At 39.3% G+C, this 20,822-nt stretch overlaps 1 protein-coding gene and 1 long non-coding RNA gene across 2 annotated transcripts in view; both read left to right on the forward strand.

Moving 5' to 3' along the window:
* The window catches only part of trpm7 (transient receptor potential cation channel, subfamily M, member 7), a 33,879-nt gene extending 20,606 nt beyond the window's left edge, over positions 1–13,273 (forward strand). Inside the window, exons 22-40 of the mRNA XM_083901267.1 lie at positions 249–423; positions 925–1,051; positions 1,139–1,317; positions 2,051–2,183; positions 2,325–3,130; positions 4,013–4,107; positions 5,223–5,319; positions 5,434–5,507; positions 5,618–5,655; positions 5,863–5,891; positions 6,373–6,426; positions 7,797–7,841; positions 8,042–8,107; positions 9,300–9,583; positions 10,030–10,112; positions 10,208–10,413; positions 10,659–10,710; positions 10,836–10,942; positions 12,300–13,273. Coding sequence (XP_083757393.1) covers positions 249–423; positions 925–1,051; positions 1,139–1,317; positions 2,051–2,183; positions 2,325–3,130; positions 4,013–4,107; positions 5,223–5,319; positions 5,434–5,507; positions 5,618–5,655; positions 5,863–5,891; positions 6,373–6,426; positions 7,797–7,841; positions 8,042–8,107; positions 9,300–9,583; positions 10,030–10,112; positions 10,208–10,413; positions 10,659–10,710; positions 10,836–10,942; positions 12,300–12,412 — 2,763 coding nt within the window. The 3' untranslated portion in view covers positions 12,413–13,273. The remainder of the gene's footprint in view (positions 1–248; positions 424–924; positions 1,052–1,138; positions 1,318–2,050; positions 2,184–2,324; positions 3,131–4,012; positions 4,108–5,222; positions 5,320–5,433; positions 5,508–5,617; positions 5,656–5,862; positions 5,892–6,372; positions 6,427–7,796; positions 7,842–8,041; positions 8,108–9,299; positions 9,584–10,029; positions 10,113–10,207; positions 10,414–10,658; positions 10,711–10,835; positions 10,943–12,299) is intronic.
* A 1,238-nt stretch (positions 13,274–14,511) lies between these two features.
* Positions 14,512–17,852, forward strand: LOC310936842. The gene is made up of 4 exons (XR_014593013.1): positions 14,512–14,608; positions 15,172–15,272; positions 15,727–15,803; positions 16,391–17,852. It is a non-coding gene; the product is annotated as an uncharacterized lncRNA (long non-coding RNA).
* Positions 17,853–20,822: the final 2,970 nt, after the last annotated feature.

Raw genomic sequence — 20,822 nt, forward strand, 5'->3', positions numbered from 1 at the left:
TTATGAAGCTAGCACAGGATTTCAATATTGGGAATAAAACTTAGTTTGAAACGGTGAACACCAGATCAAATAGAGGAACTTAATTTTGTTTTGATGTTTTCTTTGAAGCAAACTAAATATCATAGATTGGGCTTGGGATCTCCAGAATAGACTAAACTAACTCTCTGGTTTGTCCTTTATAACTCACTCATAAGTAATCAAAGTACCATACATCCTGTTACATTCAGTCTGTGTGACATGTGTTGCAGGTGGCCAACATGTTTTATATTGTGGTAATAATGGCTATAGTCCTGCTGAGCTATGGCGTACCCAGGAAAGCGATTCTGTACCCAGAGGAGGAGCCCAGTTGGACACTGGCCAAGGATGTGGTCTTCCAACCGTACTGGATGATGTACGGTGAAGTGTATGCCTATGAAATCGATGGTAAGGACGATGAGGATGGTAGGGGAGATTACGAGGGTAAGAACAGTTTTATTCAAAGCCTCTCACCACGGCATGATAGCTGATTGCCACAGAAAACAAGCACTTGAAATCAAACCCACAATGGACGAATCATTGTTCCACCCTCACAGCCTCTTTCACTCAACATGGTTCACAGGCAGAGGCAGCCGACACAGGTGTCCTTGGATGCAGGGCTTTTTTTTGCTTCACGGCAGCTTTGACTGTCTTTACTCGGCTATAACGGATCTATGAAAGGCAAAAATCAAGCTCGGGTGGAACAAATCACTCAGCTCTGCTCCCTAACCTGGGTTGGCATCCTGACAATATCACACCATTGAAATTTTTCACGTGGTCTATCACTATCACTGTATTAGTAGGTTTTTATCAGGGCAGTACAAGCACAATCCTTGTTGTAGTGTTTTTGTGTCCCCAATTTAAGTAGGTGCCAATAAGCAGCAAATGTCTTGCGTCCTCTCTTCACAGTGTGTGCCAATAACAGTGAAGTGAAGGAGCTGTGTACGGCAGGAGTATGGCTGACTCCTCTTCTACAAGCAGTCTACCTCTTTGTACAGTATATACTAATGGTTAACCTCCTCATCGCCTTTTTCAAGTAAGTGCACAACTTTTCAGTGTCGATTAATCCAGCAGTCCTCACAGAATACATTCATGAGTGCCATTAATGTACTCTGTCCTACAGCAATGTGTATATTCAAGTCAAGTCCATTTCTAACCTGGTGTGGAAGTACCAGCGCTACCATTTCATAATGGCCTACCATGAGAAGCCTGTCCTCCCGCCACCCTTCATCTTCCTGTGCCATATCTACTCCCTCTTCTGCATGTGTGGGAAGAGGAAGAAGGAGCATACCTACGGACCAAGTACGTTCGCCGTGCTGTCACTCTCTGCGACGTGTCAGGCCGTAGCCACAGTGAACACGTGCAAATAATAAAAATATGCCTCTGTATTTGACTAAATGCCAGAATGCTTCAGAAAGAACCAGTGCTTCTGCCTATGCTACACATATTTGATAATAAAGAAATTCAGGGACCTGAAATGTTACGGTTACTTCAAAATTGGTAGAGACTGTTGTATTTCTGACATATTTAAACAGATGCAGATGTTTAAACGGTGGTCAAACATCATTTTTACTGTCTGTTTTGCTGTGAACTGTGTGCTGCTTGTATTAAAAGTAGACGGAAACTCTTATTATTAAAAAAGAGCAGCATGGCTCACTTGGTGGCTACTTAAATCTGTTAATGTGTGTGCTGAAATGAAAAGTAATAGATTTATTCTGCAATGCCTCCAGTGTGGCCCCAGTCTCAGAAACAGAATCTTCTTTGTGTATTTGTGCCAAGTTGTTATTATCATACAAGGAATTGATTTTTGGTATTATGGTGCATAACAAACGCATTAACAAGAACATATGATTAAAGAAGGTTCATATTCAATAAAGATTAAACAAATGTAGATTAATCTGAACATTAGTGCAGGATGTACTGTATGTCTATGTAAACTAGTGCACTAGTTAACAAAGTAACAAAGCTATTTCTAAAAGTGTACTCTATTGTGTATTTTTTTTAATCTCGTTTTTAATCTCTCTATATTCTTTAGAGCTATTTCTAACTGAGGAAGACCAGAAGAAGCTTCACGATTTTGAGGAGCAGTGTGTGGAGACGTACTTCCATGAAAAGGATGATCAATTTCACACTGGGAGTGAGGAGCGCATACGTCTTACCTCAGAAAGGTGAGACTATAAATATAGAAATGGTTAAAAAAAAAAAATCCTTTTATGTTTTCACTTAAGCAATTAAATGTTAACATTGATTTTTTTTTTACACATGAGATGAGCTATAGTTAACTAAAGCTTCATTTTTGTCATTTCCAGAGTTGAGACCATGTGTTTGCAGCTGAAGGAGGTCGGGAACAAGGTCAACTTTATTAAACGTTCTTTGCACACACTGGACTCTCAAATCGGCCACCTGCAGGACCTCTCAGCTTTGACTGTGGACACTCTGAAGACCCTCACTGCTCAGAGGGCATCAGAGGCCTGCAAGGTCCACAATCAGATCACCCGGGAGCTCAGCCTGTCAAAGAACGTGGTTCCCAGCATTGCCGCTGTGGCAACAGACACTGGCCCCCACTCGAAATCGTCTGTGATAGGCAAAAGCAGAGTTGGGCCTTTGTTTGAGTCCTCTTTCCCCCTGACAGGAGGTGACATAGCAGATTCTCTTTTTGGGATAGGTGTGGGGGGAGGAGCTGGGACAGACGGTGTCCGGAGAGTGCGTCCCAGCCCTGGAGCAGGACTGGGGCAGGACCCCATCATGAACCCATCATTGAGTCCAGAGAGAAGAGACTTGTTTTGGCTCCGTCATCCTGCTGTAGAGGCTGGCTCCTCAGGCAGTGCTGGCTCCAGTGCCTTTGTCCAAAGTACTGCGGCCACTTCCCCTCCAGGGCTTCGTCTCCGAGGCCACTCCCTCACCCACAGTAAGCTGACCCGTCCACAAGAGCCGGGATTTTCCGACTCCCCTTCCAGCTTACCCAACGTACCCTCCTCCTCTGATGTTCACTTCCACATCAGCAGCACCCCTTCCCAGCCCAGTGGCTCCAGCCACCCAGAGCTTGCGCTAGCTGGGCTTTACCAACAGCACCTCCAGCCAGAGAGCACCACTGTAGAGTTTGGTGCATTTGTGGGTAAGTGTAAGAGTGAATCTGGTGTAGATGAAGAGATGAAAGAGGAGGATGAAAGCTGTGTGTGTGTGTATCCTACTGTTGTCATTGTCTCGGGCTCTACTCGGCTTCCCTGCCTGCCTGCTTGCACTGTGAACCCTGAGAACACAGAGGGATTAGGAAGTGAGGAGAGAGACCCTAAGGTCAGTTTTGGGTATGTGAATGAGGCATTTTGTGATGACGAAGGGAGTTCAAGCACTCCAAATAAACAGACAACAAATGCAGAACTCCCTCTGGCTCCCGAAGCCGAAAGACCACTGGGTCACTCTAACGGAAAAAACTCAAAGCCAAGATTTGCCCGGGCCCCTGCTGTGGTGTCCAGGAGACCCTGCAAAAGAAGGAACAGGAAGCAGAACGGTTCAGGACCACCAGAGTTCTGTAAGGGACAGAGTGAGTCAGAGGGCCCATTTGACAAGAGGAACACGGCAAGAGAGCCAGACACAATAAGAGGTTTGAGTTTCAGTCTGAAGTTGAGGGCTTCATCTGCAGGGTGCTCGGGTCTGTCCATCTCCAAGATCAGGATCCTACTTGATCTTTTTCCTTTCTCTGCTCAAACTGAAGCCTTTTTTTTTTACTTTCTGTTCCTGCGTGGTTCTGAGGTTTTCAAAAAACAAAAGTTTCAAGACCTAATGACAATTGAGTTCAAATAATTTTTTATTCCAGTGATTGATTAAGTTGTTTGGTGGGTGGAGGTGTATGAAGGTGTTTCTCATAAAAATCATCCTTCTGAACTGTTGATTGTATTATTGTGGTGTCGGTCCTGAATATATGAACAATTGTGTTGATGAAATAGGGTAAAAATGTATAATATGACAAAAATAATTAATATTATTTGTTTATTGTCAGGACATAAAGACAGTGTGGACCTGCAGCACTCTACACCCAAAGAGACCACCTCCTCCAGCACACGGCAAAGCCCATCCACACAGACCAGATTACAGGTGATTATTTGCATGCATCATCAGGTGGTTTTATGCACAGTTTCAGTTTATGTATAAAACGCCTGAGTGGAAATGCATTAAAGGAGAAACATTATGCAAAATCAACTTTTTAATAATTTTATTACTTATATTTGGGACTCTGGAGGCCCTATGAGTAGGCAAAGTATGAAAAAAAGATGACTCACTCATGTTTTTGTGGTCCACCTCAGTCTAAGTAATTTTGACTTCTGCACTCATTGCTACGTCACAATGAGACATTCCTGGAATTGTTGTCTCGCAGAGCTCCGCTTTGTCCCTAAAAAAAACGTGAGAGTGCAGACGAGGGCAATAGTATCTGGAAGAGTCCCTGAAGTGTCCTATTCTTGGCTCCACAGTGCAGCACAGAGTCCTACACTAACTTCCAGCCTGAGAGGATTTATCTGTCCAGTGGATACATTTTATATATGACAGCAATGTGCCTGTTAGAGTCGGCAAATGATGGCTTTTCCAAATGCTAACTGTTGTTAGCTCCCTGTAGCCACAGTGACGCTGACGTAGTTTCCTGTGTCTCATTTGCATTTAAAGAGACAGGCACTCAAAAGCAAGCGTTCTGAACAGGGCTATTTTGGCAGAGTGATTAAACTGCTGTGGTGCTTCATCCTTATGGTATTTTGACCAAAGCATGTCACAGACCTGTTCATTAGGACACCAGAGAACGAGGTTCCCTTGTAGAAAAACGGTATAGTACGTCTACTTTAAAGTTCAGAAAATGTTGAAATACCACACTTAACTGAAACGTCACATTTCAGCTTCTGGAAGCAGCAAATCAAATGTGCACCAGCTTCTCTGATTAATCATTTACAGTTAGTCCATACTTGATGGTGGGTTTGAGTCGCATTACTCGGTAAATAACATTATTGCAGGTGCACTTTATTTCAGAAGAGGTCAATGGCCTCCAGTCCAAAAACAGCAGGAAAACTTGAATCGTGAAATTGTGATAATCATTGTTCCTTCCTTCACAGCCTCAGTGTTATGCTAGTTTGCTGCATTTTAGCGTAGCCAAGTAATCAGTTTTTCAGAGTTATGTTTTACTCTCTCAGGCTTCTCTTTGTTTGTGTCTTTTTTTATGACCGCAGGCTCAGCATGAAGGTCACGGTCAGATCAGAGCTGTCAACTCCTACGCTGGTTTCACAGAATTTGACAGAAAACCAGCTTTTCTCCACCCTGACTCCAGTAAGCCCATAATAATTATGCCTCTTCTCAAATTAACTGTAGACCTTTTCATCTCATAAATGCTGTTTCTACAATAACACATGATGACCGTTGGTCATCAATTCATTTGTTTAGCTCTAACAAAGAGGGATAGAAGCAGAGTGTCCGCTGAAGACATTCTCATCCATGAGGATCCCAGGGCAGTACTGGTAAGAATTGTCTGTTTATACTTCCATGAGTACAAAAGTCTTGTTTGTAGATCTCTAACTAACTTGATTAATATCAGTCATTGTTTAACATTTAATCATTTCTTCACCAGGAAAAAGTTCAGTTCAAATCAGCCCAAGCCAGCAGCCTGTAAGTGCAGACACACAATAATACTTTATTTATTTTATATGAAAATGCATACAGACAAGAGTCTGACCAGTTTGTGTTTAAATTGCTCGCTTGTTTTCTCTAATGCAATCCAGCAGTAAAAGCTCCTGTGATATGTATGCGTGTAATATTTTGTTTTCTTGTTTAGCTCATTACTCTCTGCTTTGCTTGTGTTTTCCTTTTTATTAGACAATCAACTGACCAAGATACTCTAAATGGTAAGACGAGTGGATTTATTTTGTCCAGCAACGTTGACATTATTGGATTGCCGTTTCTGTTTGGTCGTTATTTATCTCAAGCAACATCAGTGTGTAATATGAGACAGTCTCAAATAATCAGATAGGATCAATATTGTGGACATTGCATTACATTAGTGGTTCTTTTCCACTGGTTTTTTCTGTCTGAGCCAAAGTTCTGAAAAGAAATATCCAAGGATCCTGTCATGTGTTTTTCTTGTATATAATTTGACAATCACTAGTTTGATGAGAAAGGAAACTCTTCATTATTCCAGCTTACAAAATTGCACTCAGCAGCATTCTGCCATTGAATCTGTCATTTAAAAAACTACTTTTTGGGAAAACCCTTTAACAAAATTATGGAAATTAAAGCATATTTTACAGAAGCAGGATGTTGGCTCTTGTGTGTAAATATGTGATGGGTGGAAGTTTGACTGTCCTTTTTTTCCTCCCATGGTCACAGCTGCACTTCCTCTCTACATGCCACGACACACGCACCTGGGAGCCAGAAAGGACTGTGAGTAATCAACACAACCAACAAAACCTTTAAGCACCAAGTCCATTAATTAATTATCCTCACAAGTTTCGATAAAGGACAACTGGAACTTGTTCGAGATGTCTTGAAATGTTTTCCCTCCGTCTTGGATGAGAGGCAAACCATCTCCCAAGAAAAGTAAAACGCGTCTAGTTGCCTAATATGTGCACTGCTGAAAACACTCACAGACATGAATTTACTCGTTAATCAGAAGGAAATCAGTGTGCATTTGTTTTAATGATGGATTCATTCATTAGTTTCTTAGACTTCTTAGACCCTTTGAGCTCCTACAATGTGATTTTTCTCTTATTATAAACTATAACCTTTGTTTGGATTAAAAAAAAAAAAAAAAAGGTAAAAATTATGTGCAGATAAATTAAAAATGAGATCTTGAGATAGATCTTGTCATTGTTATGAAATCAACAAAAGTCTTAGTTTAGTTGCTCTTTATTTGTTTATTTGGAAAGTGGCAGATCAATTTCACACTGTCATTACACACACAAGGTTATTATAAAAGTTATTTATAAGGAAAAAACTATTTTAATCTATTCATAAGTTTTTGATTTATGTTGCTCACAAATGCCAGCAAAAACATCAACGCTTGTAGGTGAAGGAAACGAAACGGGTGTAGTGACTCAATGGAGGGCCTGCTTCTCTGTATCTGTTATTGTGCAGTGACATCTACAGGTCGTTTTAGTTGAAATAAAGATTCACTACGCAGGAGTTTTAGGCAATATTAATCAGTAAATCCATAGAAACCTCAGCATAATATAAATGAAGTGATCTCGTCTGGGCTAGATGTAAAAGCCTCACAACTAAATCTGTAGCATGAATCTTTGACCAATCAGATCACAGGGCGGTTATATGAGTGATGGGAGACTTTGACCAATGACAGAGCAGATGCTCCTCGACTCTTTCACTGTATCTATGCAGTTCCCCTCTGACGCATCACAATGAATAATGAAAGCCATAAAACCCGTGTCGGTATCAGCAGAGAGTTTGAGATGGAAAGATCGTCTCAGGTTGTCTGTGATGAATGAAATGAGTGTGTTTATCCGGCCTCAGGAGAGACGGACATGATCCCACAACAGCCCTGAAAAGTATTTTTAATAATCTGTGGATGAAACTCCACAATCAGCTGTTTTTTTCACTCCTGCCTACTACATGAACAAAGGCTTGTTCTGTGAACTCTCATTTACATGTTCATTGAAATGACATGAACTTTTTCAATACGTTTGTCCACAATACGCGTGGTTAGAACGTATCCTGTAAACCTTGTTGCATGTCAAACCACCACCATCATTTCCTTCCTGCTGCAACTGATTACTGAGAATAATCTGTGTTCTCTGCAGCTATTGGATCACCTTTCAAGCCCATGGAAAGCTACCAGTACTCAGGTGAGGAATGGATATGTAGACATGGTGGTTTTGCTGTGTTACTATTTGTCATTAAAACTAAATGTGTTTCATTTTTGCTCATTATACAAAGTTGAAAAATCATTGCATTTGAATGAATAATGCACTACTCTCTACAGCTCTTTTAACATGCTTTTGTTTTGTTTCCGTGTGTGTGTCTACCTTTTGTGCTTCTCCTGTAGCTGTTGAGCGAAACAACTTGATGAGGCTGTCGCAGAGCATTCCTTTCACTCCTGTGCCCCCGAGAGGTAAGTGTTGAGCAGAGTTAGAGGAAACATGCATTTTGTTTTTGTTTTTGAGCATCTTTTTTGCTTAATATTGCTCACACAACAAACAACTGGCAAAAGGTAAATATGGATGACAACACTTCACTTAAATTGGTATTTTTCCATCAAAAGTAGAAGCTTGAAATAGAATTTTAAGAAGTAATTACAGGGCCAGGACTGCGTCTTTGCCAGTTTCAGACGGACATGCTTGTCATTTTCCTGTCCAACATCTTTCTTTTAAAGAATAATTACACATTGTTTCTGTCTGCATTTTTGTTTTGGTGCTGACAAACTGGATGGCACGGTTGCAAAACAACTGATCTGCTGGTCTTTAAAGGAAATGGGTTATTAAACTGACTGATTTATTGCATGTTACACCCTTGTTGATTAAGAGACCATACGACACTTGCTCCAGGTTTAAAACTCAGTTTCAATAGTAGCCTATGAGAAAATAAGGCTGCTTGCCTACTTGTTTGATTTATAGCGTCTATTAACTTAACTTTTTTTGAAGAGTTAATTGTCTCAATTACAAATGTGAAAAAATTTCAATATTTTAGTGCTGTGCAAAAAGTTAACGCACGTTAATGCTCGTTAACCCATGTCACGTTTCCATGACGACTGACCGGAAATAGACACGCACGACGTCATGTTTACGTGCCGCGACACCAGAGTCCAGGCACCGTTTACCAGTTAGCTCTGTTAGCTGCATTAGCTCCTTTTAGCGCTGCTAGCGCGCCTACAGTCAAACTGGAGCGGTGTGTTTATTAAAGGAAAAGAGCAGCGCTACAAATAATCAGCATACCTGTGTACTGCGTATGTGTGTCTCTGTTTTTAAAGTTTAGCATTACTGTAGAGACTCATTTTAACAATCGGGAGTCATGTAAACATGACGTTGCGTGCGTCTACCCGGTCAGTCGTCATGGAAACGCGCCGTGTGTTAACGTGCGTTAACGTTGACGCCGTTGATGCGTTAACCTTTGACAGCACTAAAATATTTTAAATTATATTCCCATTTAGAGTAAAATAAACAAAGTGCAACTCATGGGCAGACACTAGTGCGATTAACAGCAGGTATTGCCTAGTTTTTGAACTATGGTAACAGTGGACAGTTGTTAAAGAGAATATGTCATGAAGCAGACTCTTAACTCTCTTAATTTTTCTCTCTCTTCATCAGGGGAGCCTGTGACCGTGTACTGTTTGGAGGAGAGCTCTCCCAACACGATCAACAACAGCATGTCTTCCTGGGCCCAGCGCGGCCTCTGTGCCAAAATCGAGTTCCTCAGCAAGGAGGAAATGGGTGGAGGACTCAGACGAGCCCTCAAGGTGCTCTGCACTTGGTCAGAGTACGACATCCTCAAACCAGGACACCTGTATATAGTCAAGTCCTTCCTCCCTGAGGTGGTCCAAACCTGGCAGAGCATCTACAAGGAGGACACAGTTCTGCACCTTTGTCTCAGGGTATGAAGCAGAAATGTATCATCATCTATGTAACACTGGGCTCAGAGATTATTAACAACTTGTGACTTAATTTTTGTTGTATACTTCTTTCAATTCCGCTGTTGCTGATGTACACAAAATCACAGTCTCTTCTTTAACTTCCCGATGAAGTGTGATAACTTTTGTTTTTCCATGTTATTGTGTGTATTTGTCACTTATGGATCAGAACTGCTTATCGATTTTCTGCCGCTGTATCCTCCACCGTGCAAACGCACAGGAAAACAACACAACACTTCCTTTAACTCCACTTGACTTCACAATCTCTTCAAACATTATTTCGACACATTTTGCTCTATTTTAGGAAGCTCTTATTTTATGCACATATTTAGTAATGTAATTTACTGCATGCCATATTGCATCATAATATACATCATATCTATCACTTGTTTTTCTGTGCATACCTCCAGGAAATCCAACAACAACGAGCTGCACAGAAGCTGACCTTTGCCTTCAACCAAGTCAGGCCCAAGACGATTCCTTATTCACCGAGGTAAACGCACACACAGAAATCTCGTTCACACAAATCCAACAGTGGCTTTCGTAGCTGTCTGTAATCATGATGCGTTTGACTTTGTGTGTATTCAGGTTCCTGGAGGTGTTTCTGCTCTACTGTCACTCTGCCGGACAGTGGTTTGCCATCGAGGAGTGCATCACCGGGGAGTTCAGGAAGTTCAACAATAACAACGGGGACGAGATCGTCCCCACCAACCTCCTGGAGGAAACCATGCTGGCCTTCAGCCACTGGACCTACGAATACACACGAGGAGAGCTGCTGGTGCTCGACCTGCAGGGTAAAAATCAGCAGCACTAGAACGTGCACTCCAAACATTTGATTTGCCTCTTAATGCAAACGCTCATTAGTATGTAGTTTATTAACATGGTTATATATGTTTTACTCATCTCATCAGCTGAGGAACAGTGTCCAAATAGCTGCTGTACTCAAGCAGCCAATCAGCATCCAGCATTATCAGCATTATTTATTCATTTAATGTCTTTTAATGGCATCACTTGTGTATTTGTTGTGTTCCTCTGCCAGGTGTTGGGGAGATTCTGACAGATCCTTCCGTCATAAAGAGTGGTGAGAAAGGGTAAGTACTTTTTATCACACAATTCTTTTAGTCGTGTGATTCATTCTTTTCTTGTAATGCTATAACAATGTCATTTCTTTTTTTCTATGAATACTTCTATAAATGGTTTGCGTGTCACTCTGCAGATCATATGATATGATATTTGGACCGGCCAACCTTGGGGATGACGCAATAAGGAACTTCCGTGCAAAACACCACTGCAACTCCTGCTGTCGCAAACTCAAACTTCCTGGTAAGAGCTGCATCACAACTGCTGTTTAGTTCCTTATTCCTGCACTAAATTATAGCTCAAATGTGGTCAAATACAGTCTGTTCTCAAATGTGGAAGTTTTATTATATCCGGGTTTCATCCTTAAAAACTATAATTAATCTTTAAATCTGGCTTTCAACAGTCACTATAATATAGATGGTTATTTTTTTTTTCGGGGGGGGGGGGGGGTCTATGTTGACAATTTGACAAATTTGTAATTGGTGTTTTGCATTTTTGCTAAATGGATTAGTTCAACATGAGTAGGTGGAGTAATGTCATTGTACCATTGGACAGCTGTAATATTAATGGACAATTCACTCGGGATATGAAATCTCCTCTAGATCTACCAAAATTGGGAGGGGTAAATCGCTTTGTCCCAGGAGCCCTTCACTGGGCTCCGTCACGTAGCCGCTGCCACGGCCATCAAACTTCACCTCGACTTCTCTGACACGAATGGTGCTCGATTTAAGCACCATCGTCACCTTCTGTCGCCACGTCTATGCCGCTTCTTGATATCACACAAGGGCAGACGCACATCAACACATCGCCTCCATGCTTGAAAATCTGCAGAAAACTACTTGTAAACAGGAGATGACGGAATATTTCCGCACGTTTACTGCTGGTCCATTTACACTGGATTAGCGTTACCTGGGATAATTTGGGATAAAGACCTTTTTATCCCAGATAGTCGCTGTTATCTTAAAACTAACCCCGTCCAAATAGAACTTTAATTATGAAAGTGTACACATCAAAACTAGCACAGTACATAGTACATATCACACCCTTTAAATTAAAGCACTAATGCACCAATATTATGGCTAACACACATTTCATTTTGTTAGTATCTGCCCACATGTCACTGTATCACTTCATCAGAGTACTCGCATGTAGATGTTTGACTGGATAAAAATGTAAGTTCAATTACTGAGACCTTTGGCAAGCTGGGAGCTACTGGTAGCTAGCGAGCAACGGAAAACCAGCAAGTGGGGGGTAAAACATAATCTTGTGGAGAATAAAGTTATCATGATTGTATAAGTTATTTTTGAACACAGATATGAAGGTTACATGTTTGTCTTTCACTTTAGTTTGACCATTAGCTCTCATTTTCATCTGCTCTCCTTCTGGAAATCCTCCTCCCTCTGGGTGTATATTTTAAACTGCAAACTAAGACGATCATTGCTCTGCTGCTTAGAACCAGGCACACACTTTGTGACTGTAAGGTCCTGAAAGGTCTTAAACTTGGTTTCCTTCAACATGCTCATACCTTTTATTATTAAATCAGTATTGAAAAAAAAAAAAATCTCTTTGTATCTTTGACTTTCCCTTTGCTTTTCTTCAGATCTGAAGAGGAACGAGTACACGCCAGATAAGGTGACATTCCCACAAGACGACCCTTCCAACTCAGGAGGCGACATGAAGGAGTCCCGTCAGTCAATGAGGCTGATGCTGTGATCGGTCCAAAGCAAAGTGAGAGCAAGAGGATGTGAGTGATCAAGAGTCCTCACTGTTTTTTTTAAAGATTTAATTTTAGTCAAAGCCAAGGAGGAAGAAGGTGCATCCAATCAACTGGAAAAGTCCCCACCTGGGTTTCCATGAAAGCCAGTGCATGCAGACTGTGTCATGTTTTTGTTAATCCCACGGAAATGCTGTGCAGCACACAATTCAAGCATCTAAACTTTTTGTTTTGTAACACGTACATGGGGGAGGGGGGATTGTGTACACATTAACAAATATATATATATATATAGAAATATATTATGAAAACTGGATATATCAACAGGTACAATACCATTGCAGAGGCTTTATTATTTATTATAAAGTTTGAAAAGTTGCCTTGTTTTAAGAAAAAAAAAGAAAGCGAGAGAAAAGATGAAATCGTGAAGTGCATTGTTCACCTGTTAAAGCAGCGTCTGAGACGACGGCACGCTGACACTCGGTCACTGCAGCGCTGCAGTTTGCCAACAGATCATTTTTTTATCGGTGTGTAGGCTTGTGTTTCAGAGTTTTGTCTTAGTTAATTAAAAAAAATATATACATGAATTTGAAAGTCTTGTAATTTATGGGCAGATTGCAATGCAACTTTTACAGACCGTTGTATGTAATTTTATTGTATTGAAAGTGTGTCCACCAAAATATGACTGATGGTTTTTATTGTTACAAAGGTACTATTGCTATATCTTTGTCATCAACTGTTGTTTGAGCAATCTAGTGTATCTTATAGATACTGTTTATCTGGCATGAGCTGAAAAAGATTGAAATATTTTATTCAGGGGAACTGACAAATGTTAAGGGTATTACTGTATACATTTTGTACTGGACATCATTTGAAACAAATAAATGTAAAAAAAAAAAAAAGAATCTGCATTGTCATATGTAGTCAAAGTTGATGCGCTCTGCCTCTTTTGCATTTCCTTATGTGCGCGCAAGCCCGCTGCACTGTTCATTCCATCAAACGTCTGTTTAGAGTTCCACGCCTGTGAACTCCGCCCCGCATTTGTACAGGATTTGTGTTTCCTGGTATTATTTCGAGTACTGCAAGTATCCTCACACAACCTTAACCAAGTGTCCATGCTTTTGGTCCACACAGACCAACATTATCATCACGTGTGGACGCCCTGAGCACACGCAAACGTGGGGAGGATCACCCAGTCGCGTTTCTCACGTCTTTTCGTCTTTCGGCCTCGCCCCGAGAAAACGATGCAAGAGAATGATTGTTCTGACATTATTATCCATTTACTGGAAATGCATTTGATGTTCAAGCTTCACTTTCCATTCATGGAAGAAACACCCCAATCTTGAGTCTCAACTAGTTTACCTCAGCCTGGATGACCTATTGATGTCTATTTCTTAGTAGATTTTTCCTAATTTACCGTATACAGTTATGCCAAAAAAATAGGACACTCTCAATAACCTCTGTCAAGCTGAGCAATGACTGCACCTGTGCCTTTCCTAACACAAGATACCAGGTCCTTTTGTGTATTAAAATTAGGATGTCTAGACTCAACTTGCACCTACAGTAAATACAACATCCTGCAGGATACCTCTCTGGGGGGGTCTGCAGTAGACAAAAGTGTGTGAAAGCACGGCCTGGAGAGGCAGACCCCTTCAACAGACAAAAAGGCTATGAAAGGTCAATCTACTCCACTCGTGTGTAGATTGACCTTTTATTTGCAAAGAAAATAAAACCTTGTCGGCCCGGCAGAAGTCTCCATTTCCCTTCACCAGCAGCAGCAGCGAATTTCCACCGGGCTGCTTTTCTCACTTCACGTCTATAAGCTCAGCTGTGGTGTTGCATTTGGAATTCCTCCACACCTTTGAAGAAAGTGCACTTAAATGACTTTGATGTTGCCCATGCATGCTACACTCCTCATGTTCTCTTGTTTTTCTCAGCCTTGGATCAAGTACCAGCAAAAAAACAACAACAGACTAAAGTAATGATGAGGTGAGTCAGGCTGGAATAATGCTGCAAGAACCACACAGACTGGCTCTCCTCCCTCGTGGGTGTGGTTCATAATATAAGGAAGCGCAGCCATGACATTGCATTTTGTTGCAGCTGGTCTCCGTAATCGAAGGACGTCTCCATCTCTGTGTTGCAGGTCTACTCAAAAACAACCATAAAACCATGGCTGAAGTCATAATCGAACACTGGTAAGTTCATAAATTCACTTCATTAAGAGAAGTCAACGTACTCTGTTGTTTGGTTTTGCAGATCAGTGTCAGTGCCAAGCTCAAAGTCCATCAAAGCCAGTCAGAGGAGGGAGCAAGTGACTGTTTCAAAAAAAAGAGGCTCACATTTTTAGAGTTGTGCATTCCAAGAGATCTAATGACATTAAAGATGGAGAGTTAAGAATATGAGGCTTATAAGCCTGCGTTCAATAACAAAGGTGTGGTTATTGGGAAAGAGAAAAGGAGCCAAACCAAGGATGTGCTCACTTCAAAGCAAACTGAAACGGCTCATTTTGGGGGGAAATGGATGAAAAAAACTCGCAGCAACAAGAGCTGCAAATCCTCATCAGTTTAGTTTAGTTTTAGTTAAAGTTCTACCACAGTTTCTCATTCCTACTTGTCTTAGTGACTCATGGATGACATAGACATTTGTGCAAGTGCATTTTTTCTTCTTGCTCATCTTGTTTGAACATGATCATCTCTGCACACTCATTTACAAACTGAAGCAGGGAATGAATTCTGCACGTTTTGCATTGTTTTAACAGCAAAGGATGAGGTTACGGCTCCTACTTCAATGAAGTGCGTGCCGCCATCGAAGGCCTGGTCCCTACTGCGGTGGTGAAGAAAGCCGGGACACAAAGAAACAGTGAGCCACTGTTTGTTTTTGTTGGTGTGCTGTGATAGAGAGACAATACACAACATTTCAGAAAAAACTTTGAAAAAGTGTTTTGTAAAACTGCTGTATTTTGAAGTCACTCATGTTGTGCGTATTTGCATACAAGGAAATTAGATTCATTGCAAAATGCCCTTCCCTCTTTTCTTCTTTCTTTGTGGCAGAAAGGTTACGCCATCATCCAGTCACACAGTTTCTGTGTAACATCTCTCCATTTTAGCCAGTCCGTGTTCTCTAGACTTACCAATGACTTGCTTCATATACAAGAGCAAAAAAAGACTCCCGGACATTTAACAATGTGCACAGTACTACATCCTGGTGTGCCGCTCTCACAAGCTCACCATGAACCTGTTTGACTGGTTGCAGATAAAACATTCGATTTATCACCTTGGGTGGATCTAATTTGCATGTGTGCTCTTTCACACAGACAGCTTTGAGGTGACGGTGAATAATGAGCTGATTTTCTCGAAACTGGCGACGAAAAAATTTCCCAATGCCAGACAGGTCAGTGACACTGATATCTGCAATTTCATAAAAATATCATCATACACTACCGTTCAAAAGTTTGGGGTCACTTAGAAATGTCCTTATTTTTGAAGGAAAAGCACTTTTTTTCGATGAATCTAACATTAAATGAATCAGAAACACACTCTATACATTGTTAATGTGGTAAACGACTATTCTAGCTGCAAACGTCTGGTTTTTAATGGAATATGTACATAGGTGTATAGAGGCCCATTTCCAGTGTTCTAATGGTACATTGTGTTTGCTAATGGTGTTAGAAGGCTATTGGATGATTAGAAGACCCTTGAAAACCCTTGTGCAATTATAAAATTATTTATTTTAAATTATTATTTGGAATAAAAGTCATTATTTCTTATCTTGTCAATGTCTTGACTATATTTTCTATTCATTTTGGAACTCTTTTGATGAACAAAAGTGTGACTTTATTTAACAAACAAAATTGTATTGACTCCAAACTTTTGAACGGTAGTGTAAGTTTAGTTTTTAAAGTAAATCTGATCAGATCATGATTTATGGTTGTGTCTTAATAATGAGTGAACTTGTATTTGTGTGTTTCATACGAACAGATTGCGCAAATGGTGAAGAATAAAGTTGACGCGGGACAACGCTAGAGAATCGGAAGAACCGATGTCACCATAAGAGGATAAAAAATGTGCTGTATTCACACTGCACGACATGGTTTAACTTCTGTTGTTTTAAAATTTGAATCAAAATCCATTCCCATCACTTCACATCTGAGCCGAAGGCCTAAAGTAATCCAGGTCGTGTCACCTTCAGTAGTTCGCTGTGGACAAACTACAGCGAATCACTGAAGGTTTACAACTGTTGAACCTGAGGCCAAGAAGAACGTCCATGTTGTCTGCACTGTGAATACAGACCAAGAAGACGGTGACGAGAGCATCACTGAGGAGCAGGCCACTGATCTGTTCTTCTCTTTATGAATGTACGCACTTAAATCACACGGTGTGTACACGATGGAAATCGAGAAGCTTTTCAGCCGACTGGAGCCTCAGGAGATGCTCTCGTGCCCTGTGCGTACCTCTAAAGATAAACCATAAAAATCATGTATTTAGCTGCATTTCTCACCGAAAATGTCCCTCATTCTTCAAAAATAAAACCATCTAAATGCAGGGGTTCTCAAAGTTTTGATACCTTAGGGCCAATTTAGGAACCCAACATTGAACTGAGGGCCGCCAAAGGAAAAAAAAACAGAAAGAAATCCCATTTGTAATCATTTTAATGACCAGAGTGCAGTTCTACAGTTTATTGTTAAGTAATATAAGCGTTAATATAATGTAATTTAAGCATTAATGTTATAACACTTTATAATTTATTGGTTAATTACCCAGTATTTTGGCCAGTGTTCTTACCTTCTAATTACAGGTTAATACCAAGTAACACATTTCTGTTACCATATAATTACTGGGTAAATAGCTAGTAATTGGGGGCTGTAGCTACCTGCTTATTACCAGCTTATAACCCAATAATACACACAATTCACTGCCGGCCGCCAGAAATGTTTCCCCGGGCCGCACTTTGAGAACCAATACTCTAGTGTCTGTACGGTGAATAATAAGCTCACAAAATTGATGTAATTTGTCTAGAATCTGTACAAAAATAATAATTTCCTGTTTTATTGCTGTTAATTTAAGCCTGAACGAGTCCAGGTTAATAAATAGTCCAACGAACGAAAGGATAGTTTTCATCATGCCATTCAGTTTCTCCTTGTTTCTAATGCTAACAAAGACTCTTTGTATTCACCACACAGACACATGAGTGTGATCTTGTCACTCTGCCAAAACTTGTCAAACAGAAACTATTTCATGAGATATTTTGGTATATAATTGATGTAGAATCTCTTAAAATACTGACATTACCGTATCTACTGCTTTTTTACAGCTGGAGACAATCATTTCACGACTAATGTTACGACTAACAGATATTTTTTTTTAATCGGCATGAAACTTGTATTTCTCAATAACCAATTCCAACACAAACAAAATGTACACATTTTACAGAAATGCAATAAAAATATGAGACAAAAAATTCATGTGTTCATGTCGGATGATTGTCGCACTTGTCATGTAACAGTACTGGATTACTCTGATAGTCTTTCATCTAGTTTTTTCTCTGTGCAGTGATGAGAGCCAACAGTCATCAGACTTCCTGAACTGTTTCACTCGGTTTCCAGCACATTTTTAAAAATCTTTTTTAAAGAAATATAAAATAAAATATAAAACTACTATGAGACTTGACCAAACAATCACTATATTCAGTGATTATTATTAGCTGTCCTGCATCAGGACAAAACAGAGCAGTCACCTAATAATATGAGTGACAAGCAACTAGTCTCTAAGAGGATACTTCAACTGTTTGTTATGTAAGAACAAATCTGCCAAATGAATAAAGACAAACATTATTATTATAAGCATTTCCTACATTTCTTTAAGTATTCCCAGTGGATTTTAATCCTTCGAGTGTGTAAATTGGTTCAAGTTGCCTTTTGGACAATTGACATCAGATATAGAGTAAATATAGAATTTTAGTAAAAAAAAATCAATTATGAATAGGACCCAAAGCATTTAGGCTGTCAAAAATTTGACCAAAAAGTCATACTATAGTATGTCATCCAAAATGTTTTGAAATTTTTATTTTTCGTCCAAAATTTGACACAAACGTCATACTATACTATGTCTTCCAAATCGGATACTTTTTTTTTCAAAAAAAGTATCCGATTTTATTCTAAAATGTGACCAAAACGTCATACTATACTATGTGGTCGACCAAAATGTCATACTACACTGTTTCATTCAAAATCTGACAATTTTTTTGAAACCATTATTTTAGTCCAAAATGTGACTAAAATGTCATACTATACTATGTCTTCGACCAAAATGTCGTACTACACTATTTCGTCCAAAATCAGACCATTTTTGGAAAAAACTAATTTGGTCCAAGATTTGACTAAAATGTCATACTATACCAGGGGTCACCAACCTTTTTGAGTCAGAGAGCTACCTTAAGGGTAAAAAATAATATGGAGGGCTACCATATAATATTTTTTTGTTTGTTTACCATATAAATGATTAATATTATGCATTCAACTGCATACACATTCCTTCCAGTGCTTACTCCTAACGATTACCAGTTTTTGTAAACAATATCAAAGATATTTTACTGACAGATCATACGGATACATGCAAGTGAGGTGAAGTGAAGTGAGCCCGCGGGCACCGTATTGGCTGCCCGCGGGCTACCAGGTCCCCGCGGGCACCACGTTGGTGGCCCCTGTACTATACTATGTCGTTGACCAAAATGTCGAACTATACTATTTCGTCCAAAATCTGACCATTTTATTGAAGAAGCAAATTTGGTCCAAAATGTGTCCAAAACGTCATACTATACTATGTGGTCGACAACAATGTTATACTACACTATTTCGTCCAAAATCAGATTTTTTTTTGAAAAAACAGATTTGTTCCAAAATGTGACAAAAACGTCATACTATTTACTATGTCGTCCAAAATCGGATAATTTTTTGAATTTTTTTTTTACTCCATAATGTGACCAAAACGCCATACTATACTATGTCGTCGACCAAAATGTTATACTACACTATTGCATCCAAAATCTGACCATTTTTTTGGAATGAGAATTTGGTCCAAAATTAGACAAAAATGCCATACTATACTATGTCGTCCAAAATCAGATATTTTTTTTAAAAAATTTTTTACTCCAACATGTGACCAAAACGTCATACTATACTATGTCGTGGACCAAAATGTTATACCACACTATTTCGTCCAAAATCTGACCATTTTTTTGAAAAAACTAATTTGGTCCAAAATTTGACAAAAACGCCATACTATACTATGTCCTCCAAAATCGCATCATTTTTTTGAAAAAAAAATTTACTCCACAATGTGACCAAAACGCCATACTATACTATGTCGTCGACAACAATGTCATACTACTCTATTTCATCCAAAATCTGACCATTTTTTTGGAATAAGAATTTGGTACAAAATTAGCCAAAAATGCCATACTATACTATGTCGTCCAAAATTGGATATTTTTTTTTACATTTTTTTTACTCCAACATGTGACCAAAACGTCATACTATACTATGTCGCCGACCAAAATGCTATACCACACTATTTCGTGGAAAATCTGACCATTTTTTTTTGAAAAAACTAATTTGGTCCAAAATTTGTTATACTACTCTATTTCATCCAAAATCTGACCATTTTTTTTAAATAAAAAATTTGGTCCAAAATTAGACAAAAATGCCATACTATACTATGTCGTCCAAAATTGGATAATTTTTTTGAAAATAATTTTTTTTTTTACTCCAAAATGTGACCAAAACGTCATACTATACTATGTTGTGGACAACAATGTCATACTACACTATTTCGTCCAAAATCTGACCATTTTTTAAAAATAAAAAATTTGGTCCAAAATTAGAAAAAATGCCATACTATACTATGTCGTCCAAAATCTGATATTTTTTTAGAATTTTTTTTTTTACTCCATAATGTGACCAAAACGCCATACTATACTATGTCGTCGACCAAAATGTTATACTACACTATTTCATCCAAAATCTGACCATTTTTTTGGAATAAGAATTTGGTCCAAAATTAGACAAAAATGCCATACTATACTATGTCGTCCAAAATCAGATATTTTTTTAGAATTTTTTTTTTTACTCCATAATGTGACCAAAACGCCATACTATACTATGTCGTCGACCAAAATGTTATACTACACTATTTCATCCAAAATCTGACCATTTTTTTGGAATAAGAATTTGGTCCAAAATTAGACAAAAATGCCATACTATACTATGTCGTCCAAAATCAGATATTTTTTTTACATTTTTTTTTTCCAACATGTGACCAAAAACGTCATATATACTATGTCGTGGACCAAAATGTCATACTACACTATTTTGTCCAAAATCTGACAATTTTTTTGAAAAAACAAATTTGGTCA

The sequence above is a fragment of the Microchirus variegatus genome, assembly GCF_963457635.1.
Source record: "Microchirus variegatus genome assembly, chromosome: 14".
NCBI classification, from domain to species: Eukaryota; Metazoa; Chordata; class Actinopteri; order Pleuronectiformes; family Soleidae; genus Microchirus; species Microchirus variegatus.